Source organism: Porites lutea, chromosome 4 (assembly GCF_958299795.1).
Source record: "Porites lutea chromosome 4, jaPorLute2.1, whole genome shotgun sequence".
Lineage (NCBI taxonomy): Eukaryota > Metazoa > Cnidaria > Anthozoa > Scleractinia > Poritidae > Porites > Porites lutea.
Window position 1 is genome coordinate 22,416,947 of NC_133204.1, and position 22,327 is coordinate 22,439,273.

Genomic DNA, 22,327 nt, shown 5'->3' on the forward strand with positions numbered 1-22,327 from the left:
ATTTAAAACAATTACAAATAGAGCATCTAACTCATTCCACGCAAGAAAGAGAGCTAAATATAACCTACCGCTTGTGAAGACAAAAGAAATAAACACTGTTATTATCAACGCTTTCATATTGAGCAGCACAGTGATCCGAACTTGCTTTGTGTTTCAGGTCGAGTATCAAACTGCTCAGAAGGCAAACAACACGCAACACTAATAGCCTGTCACGAAGTCACGACACCGCCAACATTCCTTCCCAGTTCAATCATTATGGAAATTAACGAGATTTAAATTGAATTAGCATTGTCTCTGGTTAACAGACAAATTTTCCAAAAGAAGAAGTAGAAGAAAAGGAAGAAAATCAACAAAGTAACTCTACTGCACATACCTGTTTAGACTAAATCACTGAAGGGTTTTGTCTACAACAATTCTTCATTCAAAGCAGTGGCAGATCCAGGGGAGGGGCCCAGGGGGACCTGCTCCCCCCCCCCCTTATTTTTAGACCAAACTAAGGCCCAAAGGACCGAAAAAAATTTTTTGGAGTCCGGGCCCTCCCCCTTTTCTCAGGATCTTGATGACCGTCTCCCCCCCCCCCCCCCCCCCTTCCCCCACGCACTTATCTGGAGGTCTGGATCAGCCACTGCAAAGCACCATTTTTCTTCTTTTTTTGGACGGGAAATTTCTTAGGCCAATTTTTCTGAATGGAAAAAAACCATCAATCTAAAACGAGGAATGACGGAACTGAGGACTGAATAAAGCTAAATCCTAAAACGAGGAACGGCAGAAAATTGGCCCGCGAAGCGAAATCCTAACTTCCTGAACTTCGACGGAATTGGTGTGACTAGAAAAACCGTCCTTAAGCAGTTCAAATAATTATAAACCTGGAAACCTGTGAGGATTTCTGTAAATTGCTAACGAAGGAAAACTGATCATCCCATCAGAGGTATATAACACATGTCAAAACAACTTAATTTTGTTCAAAGAGGCCACAAGGTTATCGCAAAGCTCCATGACTTCGTCACGAACAGGAAAAGACACGGCATGTAGATAACACTGAGGGTCCACAAAATAAACAGTGAGTCCACTTTCATTATTTACTATATTTTTTGTCCCGAAAAGCGTATCCAGCAAAAAAAATGGCGTTAAACAAAGATTTATTGCTCTTTATAACTTTTCCAATTTAAGCCTGATAATCCTCTTGTAATGACGCATTGTAAATCGGAAATAACATGACTGTTTTGAACTGTTCAGATTAAGGCATCTACATCGCGTCGACATATCGGTATTGTTTGGGTCCACTGGAGCCGTTGCTTTACCCCAAAAAGGCCCACAAATTAAGTGCAGTTTACTGAAACTGTGAGCCAATAAAGTCGAAAAAACTTGGTTGTAATTATTTTAATGAAGGGTTCCTTGTTTGTGTGCTTGCTCGGATAAGGGTTATTATGACGTGACCTTCACCTTGCGTTTATCCACATTCTCGTGCAAAGACCTTTCAGGGTCTTGGAAATAAATTTGCATCTGCCGCTCAAATAGTTAGCTCATCTGCAGTTTTTTGTTGTAATCCTTCATCAGATAATCTTCTACAGCCGCAACATTCTGAACTGTTTTCATCTGGTTGACAAAAGTACTCGTAGCAACAGGTGAAGGAAACGCAGAGGTATGTACCACATAGACAGAACACGAAGATAACAAACATACTGACTAAACCAAAACCTTCTCCGGTTAATATTCCAGTGTTTCCGGCGTCCTGTCCATGAACGAAGCAGCGGCTTCCCTCGAGCAAAGTGAATAAAACTGAAAAACCTTCTATATTTATCATTGTTTGCAGAGGTTTGCAAAGAGGTGTCTAATCCATCTGATGATCTGTGACGCTCCTTTCACAAAAAAATTGCCGTTTGTTTTGTTTAGTAGGCAAAATACTTCACGCGATGTGTGGGTCACGTGACGTGAGCAGTAAAGGAAAAGTGGCATTGAGTATGTCACTTTAAAACAAACTGCGGTGATAAAAAATATCGATTTCTGCATCTTTCTGTACAAACAAACTTGACGTTTCGTATGCTCGGTCAGCATACATAACCATTTTAAGACCAGTCGTTACAAGTTTTTTGTCATTTTGTTTTGTCAAAAGAACGGGAGGCAACTTTTAGAGTCAACGTCAGCGGAGAAAAGATGTTGCTTTATTAATTAGCTATCGCTCTTTATGGAATTATAGCCTCTCCTATTCGTTTTTTCTTTTCTTTTAGTTTTTTTTCAACGAATTTTGCGACCGCGAGAAAAATAAAAGATACCATTTTTTCATGTATCCATCCTTGGTCCCTTGCGTTAGCGGTCAATAAACGGCCCCACTGTTTTGGCTCGACGATATGTAAGGAGAAACTAGAGTCTCTGTGAACAGGGTAATAGATTCAATGTTAATATTGTTTTTCTTGATCTCGGTATCATTTTTATCAAGAGAACATAAAGGTCCTTTTTTTATACACCATAGGCTAACTTCGATATATTAACCATACTTTGCTCCGAGGCTTGGTGGAATAAAACAGAGGAAATGTATTACTCACCTCAAGCCTCGGCGCCAATTTTGGGGTTTAATATATATCGAAATTCGTCTATTTGTAACGGCGAATGTTGACTACAATCTGGACAGAATAAAATAGAACAGCAAACCCCACCCTCCCCCACCCCCGAAATCAAGGATATATAAGCCGCGCGAAAGCCAAAACGCGCCATTTTCTCATCCCCGCGATTTGCGGGCGAGAAGGGGTCTAAATTTTCTATCTACAGATAAGGGAGAGGCCCAGTCATCCAGACCCTGAGATAGGGATGGGGCCGGTCTCCAAAAAATTGTTTTCGGCCCTTCGGGCCTCAGTTTGGTCTAACAATAAGGGGCCCGGGCCCCTCCCCTGGATCCGCCACTGTACAGTACCGAGTGTATTTTTTCCAGGATTGTAGCACACGAAACGTTGCGTTAGTATAAAAATGCATAAGTTGATACTGTTTATCACCGCTATTTGCCTTTCATTTCACCCTCTCTTGTTTGGAATTGTGCCAAAAGAAATATCTGTTAAAAAAATGTATTATAATTAAAGAGAAAAAAGCAAAAACAAACAGGGTAAAAGAAAGCCTTATATGGGTCACCTCCTCCCCCCGAGGGAAAAATGCTTAATCAGGTTGCACAATTGACATTGTAAGCTATTGTAGCTAAGCTAAAAGAGTTACGAACTCAACAGCTGACTAAAGCTCCAAGTCAACTTGATACCAGTTAAGACACCTGCCAGTGATTTTACTGTGTCCACACTGAATACTATCATCGTAGAATCAATGCTGCTTAGCAAATAAAGTCTCTATAAATGTAACCAAGTCGCTTCCTTAATGTTGTTATGGCTAACTTAATATTAGCATTCCGCGTGGGAAGGAGAGTTAAATAATACATTACATTTCCATTTGTTTGAGCGCTTAGAGGGCGATCTATTACTATGCAAATATATCCATACTCATTCACAATCATCGGGTTCAAAGTCCTTTTTCTGTATAGGGCCCATGTTCAAAGTTCAATCACAGAGCTTCGCTAGAGTTTTAGTTCGTAAATTTTGAGTTGAATGCAGTTCTCAGAATGTTGTTAAATCAATATTCTGTGAACAAGGCTCCTGATGCGTTTGTTCACTAGCTCAATTTAAAACGATCATAATGCATGCAGCAAGAAAGATATACAAGATTTTAGAATTGCTGGAAAAGACTGAAAAATTCTTGTTCAAACAAACTTGTGCCACGTTACAGTCTTAAACCCACAGAATTAAAAATGTCATTTTATGCTTGCCGTATACCGTTCTACAATGGCTGATTAAACCATAAAAAAGGGCTTTATATTGCCGAAGCCCATGATGGCTCGAGTCTCCAGCTCTTATATTTGTTAAACCAACCGTACAGTTGGCTTTACAGGGGCTTTACAGGGGCTTTACAGGGGCAGCCAAGGAGCGAATGTTTTCTAATATATCAGAAGTGTCTCAAATAGTTTCTCTATGGCTTGTGAAGCCTGTTTGGTTAATTCATTATCTAATTTTAATAATAAAACTACCCCTGTCTACCGTGGAGTGATAAAAGAACGACACAATGCAAATGCACTGTGATTTCGGTACGTTTTTCAACGAGTTTTGCTAGAAGTTGACAACGCGGTGATCGGAAATGCAGTCAACTCGACGACTCAGTTTTCGGTTCTCAAGAGAAAATTTCTGTAAAATAACTGTTCCATTCATCGAAGATATTCGGAGCTTTTCTACTAACTTACCTACTGAACTGTATTTTCTAAGGTTGCGGTTTTCAAATTTTATTACCAAGATACAGTGCGATTATTGTTTAAAAACTAATAATTCCTGAAATTTCGGAATTAACGAAAAACGTAGCCTGAAATTCATCCGATTGCTTCGAGTCGTTTTCTCCTCTCAACAACTGAGGGAGTAATAACGACTCGAAGTAATCAGATGAAATTCAGGCTACGAAAAACGTCACCTATAGAATTTTCTTATGAAAATACGGCTACTCCATGCCTCTACCGTTAATTCGACTCGACCCATCAGGATAGCTAACAGTTTCGGATGAGATGAAGAAGTCACCTAAAGCTTTCGAGTTTCGAAAGATTTTCATCAGTTTCGACTGGCTTTGTTTCCAGACCCTCAGGGAGAGAAAGAATCTGAAACGCGTGAATGAATTGAATAACGCTAAATATCAATATTGCCATTTGATCTTGAAATTAACAAAATGATCTTTGTGTCAGTATTGGCCATAGTGCGTTTAAATTGAATTCGAGGCGCCGTTAGAACGAGTGCAACGATTGAATGAAATATCCAGAAAGAAAAGCCAGTCAGTAAGATATGAAATACATCCACTGCAACAAGCTATTTTACAGGAGCCGATACCTTACAACCTTACAAATCCTGTGATGCTGTGTGATGCACACGGCATCTCAAATCTTGTGATGTGTATATTACGATATTAAGCATTCCAAACTCAGCAACCTCATTAAACTACATGATATTGTTATACAAAACTACTATATTCAACTGAAATTTTCCCTGGAGAGTGTAATGGAGTCATTGTGGTGTTCATTGTCTTGTTTTTTGTTTTGTTTTGTTGTTTTTTTAAATATATATTGAGCGTTTGTCAGCTTGGGCTGCCTGTGAATGCATATTTTCTGTTTTAAGACACTTTGAAAATCGTCCTGACGAACAATAATAGCAAAGATGTCACTTAATCGGCATGTGCCACGTTTATTATGTTTGTCAAATGAATTTTGGCCTCATCACAAGAAACCCTGTCTGTACGCACATATACGTGCGCGAAACAGGTGGAGAGGGAGGAGAGGGTGGGGGGACGCCTTTTGCCCAGCAGGTAAACCACAGAATAGATGAGCTAAAAGAATACCTTTCAAATGATTCATTTTTCCGTGAAGTGAGGTAGCAACCGACCCACTAGCGGGTATTGGTAGAGGATAAACTATCAGTAACCAATTAACCGGCACTCGCGCTAATATGAGAATATCCCAGGATCGAGTGCCAAGTGTACAACGACACCGTCGTTTCATCGATATGATTCTATTTTTGTCACTGCGACATGTTATGTTAATCGTTTGGAATCATTACAGATATACGGAAAATAACGCCTTCAAACATTTATTCACATCCGTCATTAAACAAAAATCTGTTATAATTTTAATAATAATGACGATAAAGATGATGATGACAATAATAATAGCATAAGTAATTTTATTAATCATAATAATAATAACGATGATGATAATTATGATAATGCTGATGATGACGATGATAATGTGATGCTGATAAATACAGTTGAACCTCCCCATTGGAACTAAAGGGGTTTATTTGAAAAAAAAAAAGAATCGTGTATACACCAATTGGGAAGTGATTAAAAACCCACCCCGAACTTGAATTTTGCGTCGGCTCTTTCGTCAGAACGACAGACAAGCAGAAATTTGAGTATCCGAAAGGACATTTTTCTTTACTATCACTTTCTTGTTACGAGTTATGAACCGGATCTATTTTCTTAGCTGATATTTCTTTTTTATTATTTGTAGCTGCAGAGAACAGGTCCCAGCCCTCAAATATATGACTTCTGACATATCGTGGCTCTATCCCGAGTCCGTTCTCAAATCTAGGATAACCACGTGCACGGTTTGAGAGTCTTTGAGCGTTTCGCCGCGCAAATTTCCATTATTAAGGAGTATAAACCTGTGTCATCCAGAATAGACTTACAACAATTCAGCAACAAACTTTGCCAGCAAAAAGCAGCCAGGTCTCTTCATTTCCGCCATTACCGTTTTATCGTTTGGATATAAATGACACGGCCGTTAAATAGTTGTATTTCGGATTTAATGGTTTATTTTTATTTTTTAAGGGAAATTAAAAAATTACATAATAATTGAACTTAGCAGGCATTGGTAGAGACGGTATAAGTTGTGATGCGGTTTATTTTGAGAAATTCTGACTTACACACAAATCGCTTGGAGACCAAACAAAAAGCTGGTTGGCCTAAAGGACTCTCGTGGGCGTCACCTGCGCGCGCGATGGACCACCTGTCATATCTATTTGCTTCTGAATATATTAATAGCAACGACGGGCATAAAAGCGCGCTAAAACTTGGCACGGCGGTAGTTGCTTGGAAAACGCGATTCAATGGAAACTCGAAAAATGGATTCTAGTAGCGAACATAGTGAACAAGAAAACGCTTTGAAAAGATGTCGATGGTTAAGAATAAACTGGAATTGGTTCAAAGTGGGAAGCTCGAAATTTGGGATCCAAATTCGCTTAAATCCGGTCGTGACTCTCCTCTCGGCGTTGGTTATCTGGGGTTTTGTCGTCTTCTGTGTTTTGCTGCCAGAATTCGCGAATAAACAGATGGCCGAGTGGAAATCATGGATCACTGAGACCTTCACATGGATGTACATTGGTACCCAAAATGCCTGGGCTGTTTTTATCATCGTCCTGTACTTTTCCAAATACGGCACGATGAAACTGGGAAAACCGGATGAAAAACCTGAATTCAAAGACGCGACATACTTCACCATGCTGTTTGCCGCTGGCATAGGAATCGGGCTATTCTACTTTGGAGTTGGTAAGTTGATCACCTTTGCGTGAATGTCGATTGCTTTTCGTATTTTAGGAAACAAAGTCGCGCTCAGCCACGGATAAACCATTCATCTGAAGTGTATGTAAGCTTATAATGTATGCAGTTCTACCATTTTCGTGCGTGTTACATGGGTAAAGATTTCTTGAGTTTAAGTAAATAAAGAATGAACAAATTGCAAAGTTAGGGAATTTTAACTCTGTAGATTAAATCCCGGCGCTTTTTAAAGCATTTTTAAAACAAAATTACGATTTTTTCGGTAACCACATGTTCAGTAAAATCACTAGCAAGTAAAAGTACTTTCCCGCTGATAGAGTAAAATTACGGAGACGCGTCACGCATGGGTACACCCGTCAATCAAACGTCATACCGCCTTTGATTTTTCCGCGATTTACCCGCATGAATGAAAAACGCGCGCTTTTTATGCAAATTTCTCTCAGTGATTTTACGAGCTACACGTGGAAATATATTATTTATATTTCGTTTTCGCAGCGAATAGTATAACGAGAAATGAAAGCTGTAAAAAGTAGAGGTGTTAGATTGCCGTTAGTTAAAAAGCTTTCAAACAGGTCCTTCTTAATTTTTGCTCAAGACGCGTCTGACTAAAATAAGACAATTTTTCAATGTTTACATCGTTTTGAATGAATTCGATTTCTTATTCGGTGGCGTTTAGGTACAAAACCTTTAAAGAAAATATTATTTATTCTCTGCTAACTTACTTAGCGCCTTTCGCATTCATACAAAAATACGTGCGTGATATAAAAATATGTGCTTGTCACTCTTCAGTTTCTTGTTTCAGAGCAACATTTTTTCAGTGTTCCACATGCATTTCGGTTTCTGAGAACTGAATGATAATCACGTCCGCGCCCAAACGCACAATATACCGCATTTCTTCTGGGGAAAAGTACTCAAGGCATTTCCTTGAGGAAATGATCACCACTTTAAATAAAATAACATATTAGTCCTAAGAAAATAGCGTGCATGTCATGGATCACGAATTTTTTTCATTTTATTTAGTTAAAGTCCGTCATAAAATTAAACGTTGGCCGTTTTTGTTATTTTTTGTCGCCGCCGTTGCTTTCGTTTTTCTACACCGCTTTTAAAAGGTTTTTAACAACCACAACCATTTTTAACTTGCGGACAAAAATTTTCGTGGTATTCAGGAGTTCCATTGTGTATGTCTGCATTATTTGCATAAGATATTGCACAAGCTGCTGTCAAATTATCGACTTCAACTTGAGGTAACTACAAATTAGGCCTCAGCAGCAGTTTCCTGCAGTCCTAAACTTGGTATAATAGAATAATCAGTTCCCATGAAATTTCTTTTCTAAAAAAGTGATCGACAAACTTGATACAATATTGTGTTACACACATGCTGAGAGTGTTCATCATATTGCATATTTCCTTGCTTACCTTTTTGAACTACGATAGGTTTATAGTTCACATATGCTGGAGCCTAACTACATCAGAAATGTTGTTTTTTTTGCTTGTCAAAAAATTTAAAAAAGAAGTCGTTGTCTAAACCACAGTGGTTAAGCTAAGTTTAAAAAACTGAAACCTTTTTGTCAGTCAAATATTCTTTGATACTGGTCAAATTCATCTTATTGATTTGAAATATCATTGGATGATTGTTTTTTTTTGGGCTGGGAACATCTACAATAGTTGTCATAATTCCACCTGACCATGATATTATTTGTTATAAATATAGAACCTGTATGTACTATTCTTGTGACATACATGTATTTTTGTCAGTTTTAGCATTTTTGATAAGAATTAAAATTCAAAGCAATACCAGTTCTACTTATGTATATTATTAAGGAAATATTTGTATAATAATTTCACTACTGAGAGTACAAGGTACAAATCTTTGATGTCATGTGAAGTCATGTGAGTAAAAAATCCAGCTAATGATTAACTCTAATTCCTTGCAGCTGAACCTGTGTGGCATTATGCTCCTGGTGACTATGGAAACCGATATTTTGACAGGTACGTGATGATAATGCCCAGCTCAATTAAACTTGATACTTTAAAGTCCCCAAGCTTTTCTTCATATTTTAAGAAAGGGACGAAGGTGTGCATCTTCTTCAATTCACATCTTCATGTGTTATGTAGTAGCACCTTTTTTAGTGTTAAACATTCTCATTATAATAATGTATCATGCTTGTCCAACTTTATCAGGTGCACCAGACGACCAAAATTATGATTTCAAATATGTCAAAGTGTTTCAAATGCTTTTCTCTGCGATTTAGAGTGCTGTTTTGTTAATTTGGTGCTGTTCTTGAGCCTAAATTATCTCTTTGGTATCTTAAGGGTAACTGATGGGTCCTATCAAATGTTTGAGGAGATGGAGTAGCTGTACTTTTATAAGAAAATTCTACACAGTAATAAAAGCTATGGCAGGGGCACCCAACAACTTTTTTCTGTAAAACAACTGTTTGAAGGAACAAATAAAAAAAAACGATAAAAATGTTAAAAACGACTCAAAGTAATTGTCTGAAATTCAAGCTGCAAATACACGTACTTCCTAGAAATTTCTAAAGCTCAAGAAAAGCTAAAAATTCCTGGATAACCGTGAAATTCCATTTGAATTGTCTAAGATATTCAGAGTTTTTCTACTAGCTTACCTATGATTTTCTGGGGTTGTGGTCTTCAAATTTTTAGGCTACACTATAAGCAGTCATACTGGCTTGTTATATTTCTTATTTGTCCCATTTACACCATGCAAAACTGTTTTAAATCTGTTTATGTGAACACAGTTTGAAGTTGTGCACAGATAAAGCCAAACTTCAAGTTATGAGGGCAAAACCTTAACATAGAAGTCCCTGTCTGTAAAATACAAGCAATCAGTTTTTCTTTTTATCAAACTTGGTTTTGCTACACCTGTTTTATTCTACAACTTTAAGTGAGAAGGGGCTGCAGAGACAGTGAGACCAAATAAATTAATTAGTTTTCTCATTGGTCATGCTACTCTACTGAAAAAAGTAATTTTGAACATGCCACATAGTTCTATGAACTTCTGATAGCTTATGTACTCACATCTCTCTTTCTTTATATAGGTATACCGATAACCAACGCGCCCAAGACTCTATCAACCTGACCTTGTTTCATTGGGGTATCCACGGATGGATTGTATACGTTGTGGTTGGTCTTCTCCTGGCCTTTGTTGGTTACAGACAGGAACTTCCCATGACCATGAGATCCTGCTTGTACCCTTTGATTGGCGATAAGATTTACGGGTGGATGGGTGATATGACCGACACTGTATCGGTAGTCTGCACCATGTTTGGCGTTTGTACCAGCCTGGGTATTGGAGTCATGCAACTGAACGCTGGCGTTCATCGCTTAAATGACAGCTTTGAGATCAGCACCACCAACCAGATTATCATCATCTGGTGTGTAACAGCCTGCGCAACTGCTTCTGTAGTGAGCGGCTTAAAGGTTGGAATCCGACGTTTAAGTGAGATCTGTTTCACCCTGGGTCTCTTTATCATGTTGATGGTGTTTTTCCTGGATGATCCCTGGCACTCCCTGAATGTGCTTGTTCAGAGCACTGGCTATTACTTGCAGACGGTCATACAACTTGGTTTCCACACTGATGCTTTTGCGCAATTGGGAAATGCTCCAGATGGTAAGGAAGCAGCTAACTGGATGGACAACTGGACCATCTTTTACTGGGGCTGGTGGATTGCCTGGTCTCCGTTCGTTGGCATGTTCATTGCAAAGATCTCAAGAGGAAGAACCATCAGACAGTTTATCAACGCAACCTTGACAGCACCAGTGGGATTTTCCATCCTGTGGTTCAGCATTTTTGGAGGAGTGGGCCTGAGAATGGAACGAAATGCAGAGCTTGCTAACATAACTTGTTCTTCGGTGTTAGGTGGAGGTGAAGCAAAGGAGTCTTTCGAAGGTTTGTACCGACTGTCCTGTCGTGGCAAGACCGACATGTGGTTTGACGTGATGGAGTCATACGAAGGCCTAGGTACTGTCCTTTCCGTTCTCTCCCTGGTAAGCATAGTCCTTTATTTCGTCACCAGCTCTGATAGTGGATCCCTTGTGATAGACTGCCTCTCTGCCAATGGTGATCCCGAGCCGCCCGTCCTACAACGCATTTTCTGGGCACTCACAGAAGGTGCGACAGCTACCGCTCTCCTGTACGCTGGAGGCCAAGACGCACTGATAGCCCTGCAGACAGTCTCAATAGCATCTGGCGTTCCCTACACGATCATATTGTGCTTTATGTGTGTAGCGCTGTGGAGAGCTGTCAAGATCGAAGCAGGAGACCTTGACATACGTGGCCCACAGTTCACCACTAGCCTCCTTGATGTGCTTAGCACTCCAACAACAGATAGTGTTTCCAAAGTTTCTCTGAGTGTTGTGGCTCCATGGTACTTTATAGGCGTAGCGGCTGGAGAGGTGGACAAACAAAACAGACGGAGATGCATCCACATGCTGATTCTCGCTGTACCTTTTTATGGGGCGATCGCTCTCTTTGCCATGGGATTTTTTCAGCCTAATTTAGTATACGTTGGGCTGTCCGTCCTGTTTGGTTTCTTTGCCTATGCCACAAGTGTACGCAACTCCATCCGCGACAAACACGGCATCAATGGAAACATGGTGGAGGATTTCTTTGCTGTGTCTTGCCTATATCCATTTGCTGCCTACCAAATGGAAACTCACATGCGAAACTACGAACCGAGAAGCGCTGCAGTTGAAGAACTTCAAGTTGAGAGCGGAAAAGCGGCGTCTGAGTGCTCTTCACATAGTAGCTCTGAGTGCTGTTGTATCCCGTTAGGAGAGATGGACAAATTACTTTATGATCCAGACGCGAAAAATACAAACGTTTGATTCATCATATCAAATAGAAAAATGAACGTTATTTAAAGGACGTTAGCGTTAATTTAATTAGAAGTTTGATATTTTAGTACGGACGTTAAGTTTCTAAATTAAAGTAAGACGTTTAGGTATTAAGACATTTGTAATTTAATAAATAAGAACACTGTTATGTTTTGAGAGGGAATTTTAGTCTAGTGGAGTGGCACACTAGACTTTTAACTCCCGTGTTGTTTTTACGAGCCCTGACCCGGTTACATAAAGCAACGATCAAGTGCCAAATTTTCTACATTTACACCTGTATCCATAACTTGCAAAATCCTGAACAGGACAGCAAGTCTGAAACTGTAAGATAAGTGGTTTCTTGTCCCGTTCTACTCTCGTTAATCCGCCGTCGGCCTAGTTATCCGTATTACTGTGCAAGGAAATCCTGGGAAACAAAGAGAGTTGTCACAGAAAATCGCACTTCACTGCTTTATGCAACTGGAACCGGGCCTGTTTCAAGGAACTTCTCAACACGCTTATCAATTCACGCATGTGTAAATAGTACCAGCAGTCATCGATAATCCGAGGGGGAAATTTGTGATCGAGCTATCTAATTCAGTAGTAATGGCCAATGCATGCTACAGTAAGATTTACCAATCAGAGGGTAACCCTAGATATGGCCTCTAGAGAGTTGTGCAACCCGCAAAGGTTTGGTTTTCAGCCTTTACTTAATATCAACCATAGTTTGGGCCGGGAATACCATTGTCGTCGATTGTAAAAGTCGCTGACTATTCACTGACTATACCCTCCTAACCAAACTTAACTTGACTACCTCTCTCCTAGGTACGAAAAACAGATTCAAGTCTGGCACCTGTGGTTTGCTAGGCTTGTCGATAATAGTTATTACTCCTATGAGCAGCACCAGGTGTAAATTTCACATTTATATAAAAGTTGCGTTTTGTATGATACAGGCTTTGGAATTCATTTTGTAAGAATACAAGTAAAAAGATTAATTTACCATGTGAGAAATTTGCTAAACAGTTTTATTTAAACCGACAGTAAATTACAGAGATCCTCAAAGATGAGATCTATTTATAAGGAATCGAAAGTCAAATAAATTGATATCATCTTTATATTTTGCCTCTGAAGATTGCTTACTTAAGTTTGTTAGAGTAATTTTACTTAACCCGTGAAACAAATACCTACAATGAATGCCAAATTGCTACAAGTAAACAAAAGAAGACAATGGAATTAGTGCATAATACTGCGTAGTCAGTAGTTATTTCCTATTTTACGGGCTAAGTAAAATCACTACAAATCAGCTCCTATTGTTCTGTAATGACGAAACTAATCTTTTGCTTTTTTGCTGTCGAAAAAAAAAACGCCCCCTTTATTTTATAGTATTGAAACAACACACTTAACTGTGCAGACTTCGTGGTATCCGAAACAAACCCCATCCCACTTTCCTTGTCTTTCCAAATAAATCTAAAACAATTTTTCTTTTCTCCGTTTCGCAAAACTTTCTTCACTTACGACATCGCATTAATTCTCTTCTTTCCCGCCATAGAAATAAAGGAGTGGTATACAAGAGAAACACATGGCTTTGGTCAACCATTAAACTTTTCTTTTAGAATTCTTTCAGCGGCTTCGTTTGGCGTCACGAAAAATGGACGCCCTCTGATAGTGGGTACCAACGGAGTGTTCACTGCCGCCGCCCAGTTACGTTGCAGCTGCAGTGTTGGCCTGTAATGTTTCATTGCGCTGCTGTCAGTACAGCGCATCTAAACACCTTCAACACTACTTTGACCAGCGGAGGTGGCCTAGACAGATACGTGCAACTGAACGGGGTATATACCCGATAAAAATCGACAGCAATCAAGGGATTTTTATCGATTGATAAGGGAAATCGATGAAAATCGATAAACTAAAGTCTGTGTCAAATCGATATTATCGATTTTTGACGATTTTAACGATTTGTAACGGAAGTCCGCAATTGTTGTTTTTTGGCGTCATGAGTTAGATAGTACAGTGGATAGTACAGCTGAGAAAACACATCCACGAGTAACAACTGATCAGCAAACACGAAAAAGAGAAATATGGTAACTATTGCACACGGAAATTTTTGCTCTAAAACGCTTTGTTTTGTACATAACAAAAAAGGTTCAGTTACATTCAGTTCTCTCTCGCAAGCAAGTATCACGAGGAATACAACCGTTAGATAAAGATTTCCTAGTCTAAATTTCAGACATTCCTTCGAGTTGGGATTCAGGCTAATCCCTCGATAGATTTCACCGTTTTCCGTTATCAATCGATAAAAATCACTTGATTGCTGACGATTTTTTATCGATAAGGATTTTTATCTATTGACTACTCCGGGATGTAACTACACCTCCATCGTCCCGAACTACACCGAAGTTATTTTGAAAGGGTGGGAGATCTAAATCCTGAAAACCTGGCCGCCTATAAACCTGCAACCAGTTGTTCAAACGTTGGATAGCGTTATCCACCGGATAAATCACTGCGCTTCCAGTGGATAGTGATTTATCCAGTGGATAGCGTTATCCACCTTTTGAACAACTGGGGCCTGGCCAATATCAGCCATCACTGAAGAATTTAAACCTGGTTTTGAAGAAAAGAGAAGTTTTTTTTAAACATTTATTTGAAAGTGATAATGTTTGATAAACAGTACAGTGATAAATGTTTGATCCTTCGACTCTCAATTTCAACTCAATTCTCAATAAATTTACTGTTTGCATGAAGTCAGTTTTCATTTTTTGATGAACAGATGGATAGATGTATCTTCCGATATGAAATCGATGAAATCGGTAAAAATCAAGATAAATCGATAAAAAAACGAGTGTGTTATCGATTTCTACCGATTGATCGATACAATGGATATCAATCAAATCACATTTACCGATTTTTATCGATTTATCGATTGACAAATCGATATAGATTTTGATCGATTGACTACTCAGGGGGTATACATGGTTTTCAGGGTATTGAGGCTTAAACAGGAGATGCAATTTCGCTATTTAGCATCTTGAACAAGGTTTCTGGTATACAATTTCTTTATTTGGCATCTTAAACAGGCTGCGTTTTTGGATTGGTAGCCTAGAGTGTGAAGTTATCATTCAGGTCATAAAACTACAGAGCGAAAACGAACCATGTGCTAGTCCTCCATCTTTAATGCAACGCGAATGTGCAAAATACAAGGACCCGGGAACCTAATATATTACACTGCAGATGAGCGGTCAACATTTGTGGCATCTTCAATTTTCAAAATTGACATTAAGGTTTTTCCCTGATGGACCATGACAAATATAATCACGTACAAAGGGGATGTGTTTTTTTCGCGAGAAAAGGTAATGTCATCGTGACCAAAAATGAACTGGTCTGTAGAAACGCCGTGACGTGATATTTAATGGAAGTGTGAGAGTTGCTCCTTTGGGTTTTAGCTTTTTAACTCGCTTTCATTCGTGTAAATCGGTCGACATTTTCTCGCCGGATACGGGATAGCCTGCGTACAGGCGTTAGAATGGGATCAGAGTCACGATCCTCCTTTCTTCCCCCCTCCCTCTCCCACCCCTTTCGTCGCCTACCACAATGATGCTACGCATAAGTAGCCAGGAGACCCCTATATTAAGAACATGGGGTTGCTCGTCCTTCCCCTTTGGAATTTGAATGTCAAACTTTGGTCTCTCTTAGCTTAGCTTTAACTAAAATTCCAGAGGACTCAGAAAAGGGGTACTTGAAAATTTTTACACTAGACAGGTGCTAATTTTGTTCAGCTCTTGTAAAGGGCTTTTTCTTATCAGTCTCCACGTCAAACATTTTGTGGAATGTTCCTCCCTGGTTTACTCATGTTATGCACACATCACACGCAGAAATAATGCTCGTTTCTCTTTATTTTCTCTTTCAATCATACACTTCTTTTTTCTCGCTACTTTCTACGTGATCTCATCATGGAAAGCAATCGTTTCTTTATTCGCTGCTCATCTTATTTTCGACCCAGGTCTTAAGATATCGCACTTTGGCATAGACGCCATATTTTCCTGCCACAGCGCATCCATAACCCCAGCTTGTAGCACCCTCAAGGTACCACTTGCCATTGAACTCGCAGACCATGGGTCCTCCACTGTCTCCCTGACACGCGTCCACTCCACCAGCGTCTAAACCAGCGCATATCATAGAATCATGAATTTGACCTGGGTAGGCATTCGAACAGCTAGCCTGGGAAACAATCGGTACCGATGCTTCCATGAGCTGGTCAGGTTGGCTTCCTCCGGACGTTAACGTACCCCAGCCTGTGATATAGCATTGCTTGCCTGACAGAAGTGGGTGATTGATATCTGGGAGGCAGACTGTTCCCACCGCATTTCCCATTGTTACTGCTGTCGTCAGTTTCAGTAGTGCAATGTCGTGTGCTAGTCCTAGAGGACTATTGTAGCTTTCGTGCATGATGATCTTTTCGACCTGGTGTTCTTGGGCGGTGTCAGTTATCATGTGTGCTCCCATCCTGTGCAGAGAGCGATGAGAGAAGTAATATAGTATATTATTATAATGTTTTAATAGGCCTACAAGCGGAGTTCCTATTGAAAAGAAGCGACTATTAAAAACAAGGTAACGTGAAATATGACCAAAGAATTTTAAAAGCCGAAGCATTCAACGGCAAAATGACCAATAATGGAAAAAAGGAAATTCAAGCCACAATCGCTGACTGCATGTTGTCTTTGCAAAGGCCTGGGTTCGATTCAAGGTCAAGCTCGAATTTTTTCAGGTTCTTGTTTTTCAACTGCTCAGGTTGTGTTCATTTGACTGCCAGGATCACATCCACTTAAAAACATCTATTACATCTGTTTCGTATACATGAAAAAGAAAACAAACTTTCAAAGCCAAACACAATGAATAAGGAATCCGCTACTTTACACGGCCACACTAGTTTTTCTGTATTGCGGAAAAAACAAGTTCCAGTTGGATGGAAGTTACTAAATCTTCTTAGAAATGGTTATCTTGAACTCAGGCATGAGTGATGTATCAGTAGAAGATATTAAACAACTTTTTACAACCAGAAGCGACTGCATCTCCTGCACTAAACTTGTCATGCTATGCCCGGTTTTCAGTGTGGCACAAGATTTTTGCGGGTTCTAATTTGTGCGATTTTTCCCGGCAGTGATCCGCAAAAATAAGTTTCCGCGAATAAAAATTACCGCAAACATTTTTCACGCAAAAACTTACTCCAGAGTAAATATTCTCTAACTTAAATTCGTTACGCAAAAAAACAATGCTAAGAAATGGTGTCTGTTCAATTACAACTTGTCTTCTTCGTTCAGAAACAAATCGGTATACAATGAAATACTGGTTCTACGGTAGTATTGTTTGGAAATATGTATTTCTATTGCACGTACTCAATAAAAACGAAAATATTATCAATGCTGGGTACTGGGTACTTTGTGAAAATCGCAAAAATTAATTCCCAGTAAGAAAAACCAATCTGTCCCCATTACAAAAATTAGTTCCCGCAAAACACAAAAAATCACCAATCCGCAAAAATAAACTCCCACAAAAATTTCATGCAACACAGTATTTTTGGCTTATTTGGAGGTTCGGTTCAGGTCATATCACATGGCTGGGATGCATATGTTCGTGTCAGCACTGTTATACATGAAAAAGAAAAAGTCAACCAAATTTTATTCTCTCCACAAAAGTGTTATTAACCGGTCGGAAAGTTTGCGTTTGTTCAAGAGAGAATAAGGGGAATATTCTTTCTTGGTTTGGTCCGTGAACCCCGTATGGTATTAGGTGAAGCTAATCAGCTGGCTAATCGGGTTATATAGATATGGACTTGGATTTGAACTTTCCTGGCTTTCGTACAAATAGCCAGTCTCCTGAATCGTGCAACTGACAGAACAACGGTAGAAATGCATATCACAAACCTGACCACAATCTGGCTTGCGCTTGCGCTTGTCACACAATGGGAAGCAGTCAAGACCCATCGATCAGCAATAAGGGAACCCCCACAAAACTGGCTTCCTCCTGGCTGGGCTAACATAGCCTGCCATGGCCACTCGCCTTGCTGGGCCTGGATACCACCTACGATACGTGAGCCCGCAGGCTTGTTGCCACAACTTCCTCCTAACGATGAAAAAGAAGTAGACTTAGTAGAGCGTCAACGTGACCTTATTGGTTTACCAGGTTGAACCTGTATGAGTTTAGATGTTTACTGTTTCTTAGGTGATAACAATATTTTCCGGCAATAATAAGCTGACGTAGCCAAACAAAAAAAATGGGAAATTTAAAACAAAAAATTCAAAAGCTTAGTTTGGAGATGGTGTTAACGAGGTTCTGCTGCTGCCGTCAGTATGGAGCGGAGGTGTGACGTCACGTTACCATGGTAGCTAAATTAAGAAAATTATGGGCCAGCTTTTGTGCTCCTGAGTGCAATCATCCACAGAAAAGTCATACATGTCAACTTTTTCGTTTTTTCTGCCATAATTACAGGACCACGGGTTTGTTAAGATCCAGAAATGTTGCTACTATGGCAACGTGACACAGAGACCTCCCTATCACTTCACAGAGCAATTTACGTTATATAATTACATGGTTAGTTCCTACCAAGGGTTTTGTATTGTTATCATCTTACCTGAGGGTGGTGAAGCTGTTGTCAAAGCGGGGGGAGTATAAGCTGGTGTGTCAGGGGTAGGAACAGCTGTTGTGACAGGAGTATCTAGTCGTAAAATAAATACAAAAGAGGAGGTCAGTTCGCTGACTTATACAAAGAAGTGTTTTCATAGAAGGCAAGTAAATACAAATACAAAAAAATCACCATAAAGTTATTAACAATTATTCCTCGTGCCCGAATGGGCTATTGACTCAGGGGCCATGAGGGCGAGAGGAATAATTGTTTTAGTAAAATCCAACTAGTTGTTCAAAAATATCGAGAATAAAAAAGGTTTAGCTAGTTAAAGCTAGATTTTAATCCTTTTTTGCCGCCAAAAAGCCCGCGCTTTTCGCTACTAGTGGGCTATAACATATAGTCTAGTAGTAGCTCAATCAGAACGCAGCATTGATAATAGACCACTATTTGGATTTTACAAACTGTCACCAATATTTGTTTAATTTCTTTTTCATGACATTTAAGGAGCATTTTGTCAAATTTTGTGTATGGGTTAAGGTAATAAATGACGACGTTAGCAAGGAATTGACCTAAAACAGCACTGGGGCTTGGATTTGTTTCAAGCCGAAGCCTATTGCTCCTCTTATGCATGAGTAAGTTAGAAGAAACGACCGCTTGAAGGCGGGAGTATCCTGGAGGGTCCGAGAGCATGCTCCCCGGACGTTTGCTGAAATTCAGCAAATTTTATCGCGTCAGGGCAGTAACAGGAAAGCTAGGAAAAAGGAAAAAGATCGCGATGTATTTACCAGTTATTTATCACTTGTGTATAGATATTTACTGCTTAACTTTACGGTTACACCGCCCTTGATGAGTCCAGTTTTGATTGTGTCGCAATTGTGTTAATTCATGATGCGTCATTCTAATATTGCGAGGTTTCTGGCCAAGGTTTTAAAATTTTTGTAAGTTAGATGACCCTCAGGCTGTCGTGTTCTTTCAGCGCATTTAGAGGGTGTAAGCAACAAATTAAGTCGGTGTTATGGACGCTTGATCATTTCTAAAACAGCCTACATCCTGCCTCGTACCCAGGCGTCTCTCTATCGTTGAAAATGTGTGAGCAAAGGAAGGCGGGAAGGAGTAAACGGGCGAGACTCTCTTCTTTCTGCTTCTCATGGTTCATTTCGCTTCGTCACCAGTCGCTCGTTTTTCGCCCTCCCCTCTATGCGAAATAGAAAGTGCCTGAGGAGTTGGAAGGCCTATATATACTGGCCCTCTCATAATGGGAAATGTATACATTTCTATCGCAACGTTACCTAAACAGTTGCCCCATTGTCCGTCTCTCTCATAGTTAGCAGTCAAACTGCACCAGTCTTGAAACCATCCATGAGTTGTACACGAGTAAAACCAATATCCGTCAAAGTAAAAAGGAAATTGACAACAGCCTCCTTCCTCTGTCTTTTGAGTATTGCAAACTTAAGAAAAAAAAAGAGAAACGAGTTTAAATATCTGTACTTAAAAGCCAGCTGAAAAACAAAATTGATTTTACATCCTAAAAACACCAGCGTTTCTTATTGAAAATAAAGGTGTAAGCAAGTCGGAACAACTAGTTAGTGCTGAGCTGAGTTGTCATTAATAAGCCGAACGGACTTCACAAGTGGGCATGAGTGATGTAAAACAGTCAGTCCATCGTATATTAGTTTGAACAAAACAAGTCCTGGTAAATGATCAGGATTCAAGGAAAAAAAGCATAAAAGTAAATACCAGGGTTTGCAATAGTGTACGACAATGAGCACAGGAACAAAAGTACCACGGGTTTCATCTTGCTTATGCGGACGTCGACAAAATGCAACGAGAAAGAGATGTCTTCTAGTTTTATGTAGTACGAGCAATTAACTGGTTAGAATAATGTATACTTATCGTATTTGAAAAACACTTAAAAAACTGTTAGTGCGGGTTTTATGAACAAGCAATGTTAATACTTTCAAGTCTGTTATAATAGGTAATGAGCTGTCAGCACGTTTGCTCCCAGAAACTTAAAAAAAATTTTGAATGCTTTAATTCACGAGTACAACCACCCCCCCCCCCCCCCCCGCGCCTGAAAAAAAAATAGAAGAAGAAATCATGTACTAAGACTATCCTTTTCGCTAAATGTGTTCCTTTTAGGGATGATTCGCCATCCAAATATACATTTCTAGTAAGCACAGGGATCTCTTGGGAGTTCAAGTTAATAAAAAGGTAACAAAGAGAACTTGAACATGCCTTTCAAAATTTCAGTATAAAACGAACTTCAAAGTTTATTTATTCAAGTATTTCAAGTGTTTACTCAAACAAAGAGGTTCCTTGATAAGAAGTTCAAAGGCGGGTTTTTAGTTATTTATCATTACGTTAATTCCAAGGGTGTAGGCTAAAGTTGCAATTTTTTTTGTAGTATTAAAAAGGGTATCATTTTCTATGAAATTCTCATGTAGAATAATCTTGTCTGTCATGCTACGAACGCATTACAGTGTTTGTAAGGGAGCGCTCTGAGCCCAACCCCCCCCCCCCAAAAAAAAAAAAAAATCGGCCCGCCGTGACCAGCATTAAACTTTCCTGGTGACTCAGTGTAAACTGAACATGCGTATAAACACTTTTTAGAGCCAAATGACGATGATTAAACATGTAAAGCGTTTACTGCGAAGCAGCTATTTAAATCACAGGATACACCGGAAAATTTTCTTGTGAATAATTTTAATGCTTGTTTCCCCTCTTTGTTTACCATTTTTATAGGATGAATGTATACTTAATGTGAAAATATCTTTTCATTGAAGCAGCTATTTACATGCTTAGCAATTTAGAATTTTTTTCCATAGATAAATAATCATTTTTTTTTCAACTTCCCTATGCTTGATTTCGCAAATTTTTGCTGAACTTGGAGGTTGTTTTATCACAACTTAAAAGATACTAAAAGAATTCAGCTGAAGTTTGGCTGACTTTATTCCTTCACATTTTTTTTGCTAAGTAGCCAGTAACACTTTTTTAATTTTAGATGAATAATATTGTTTCTGTTGTGTAACTGGTCGGCCTCGCTAAGCTATTTCTTTGTATTTTTCTCTTTGTTTACTTTTTTTAGCAGTACCATTTAAACACAGTATTAACCGTAAAACAGGAGCACAACGTTCTGCAACGTCCTGACACAATTGAGACAACAAAACCCCCCAAAATCTATTTACAGATTTAGTAGTTGGGTTTGCTGCGTTTATAGCCACATTCTCACCCGGGTTTCTCACGAGTTAAGTAAAGTGCCTAGTGATCCGTAATAACTGTTGACAGAGTTTAAAAAATAGAATTGTGCAATAAGTCAGTCTGTGACCGCACCAGCCCAATCGGGGCGCTTTCTGACGATAAATCGCAATTTTATTTCAGGTTTACCTCCTCGCTATTCGGATTATGGCAGCAGTCATAAGTAATACCAGTTACCATTATGAATGTCTCAAGTGTACAATACAAATCGCTCGTTTCCTTCGGTTAATTTCTCTTTCGACCTCGCCAAGTAAGCCGTATCTTATAATATATAATTATACACTCCTACACCTGTACACATATTTCTTACATCTTCCAATATATAATGGACTTCTCAATGACCAACCCTGAGTGGTATGCTTATTTCTAGTGAAAAAATGCAAAACGGATTTGACCCTGATTGACACATAAGCCAAGCTCATTAATATTTTAAAGCATGCAATACTTCAATTTTAGTACGATTTCAAAGGGAATTTGTTCTCAGGAACTACGAATTGGAGA

General features: G+C 39.3%; 2 protein-coding genes across 2 annotated transcripts; one reads left to right on the forward strand and one right to left on the reverse strand.

Moving 5' to 3' along the window:
* Positions 1 to 6,598: 6,598 nt before the first annotated feature.
* Positions 6,599 to 13,067, forward strand: LOC140932923 (glycine betaine transporter 1-like). The gene is made up of 3 exons (XM_073382422.1): positions 6,599 to 7,107; positions 9,051 to 9,105; positions 10,176 to 13,067. Exons 1-3 carry the CDS (start codon positions 6,669 to 6,671, stop codon positions 11,962 to 11,964), a joined length of 2,283 nt encoding a protein of 760 aa, XP_073238523.1. The 5' UTR covers positions 6,599 to 6,668; the 3' UTR covers positions 11,965 to 13,067.
* Positions 13,068 to 15,824: 2,757 nt separating this feature from the next.
* On the reverse strand, positions 15,825 to 20,436 carry LOC140932937 (trypsin-3-like). The gene is made up of 5 exons (XM_073382442.1): positions 20,309 to 20,436; positions 19,861 to 20,019; positions 18,578 to 18,661; positions 17,871 to 18,069; positions 15,825 to 16,453 (listed from the first exon to the last, which is right to left on the reverse strand). The coding sequence occupies exons 1-5, from the start codon at positions 20,364 to 20,366 to the stop codon at positions 15,919 to 15,921; spliced, it is 1,035 nt and encodes a 344-aa protein (XP_073238543.1). The 5' UTR covers positions 20,367 to 20,436; the 3' UTR covers positions 15,825 to 15,918.
* Between the last annotated feature and the right edge of the window lie 1,891 nt (positions 20,437 to 22,327).

Coding starts and splice junctions, on each gene's coding strand:
- LOC140932923 (XM_073382422.1), top strand. CDS start 6,669: ATGGAAACTCGAAAAATGGATTCTAGTAGCGAACATAGTGAACAAGAA. Junction 7,108..9,050: donor GCTATTCTACTTTGGAGTTG/GTAAGTTGATCA, acceptor AATTCCTTGCAG/CTGAACCTGTGTGGCATTAT. Junction 9,106..10,175: donor GGAAACCGATATTTTGACAG/GTACGTGATGAT, acceptor TTCTTTATATAG/GTATACCGATAACCAACGCG.
- LOC140932937 (XM_073382442.1), bottom strand. CDS start 20,366: ATGAAACCCGTGGTACTTTTGTTCCTGTGCTCATTGTCGTACACTATT. Junction 18,662..19,860: donor ACAATGGGGCAACTGTTTAG/GTAACGTTGCGA, acceptor TTTTACGACTAG/ATACTCCTGTCACAACAGCT. Junction 18,070..18,577: donor AACAGCTTCACCACCCTCAG/GTAAGATGATAA, acceptor TTTCATCGTTAG/GAGGAAGTTGTGGCAACAAG.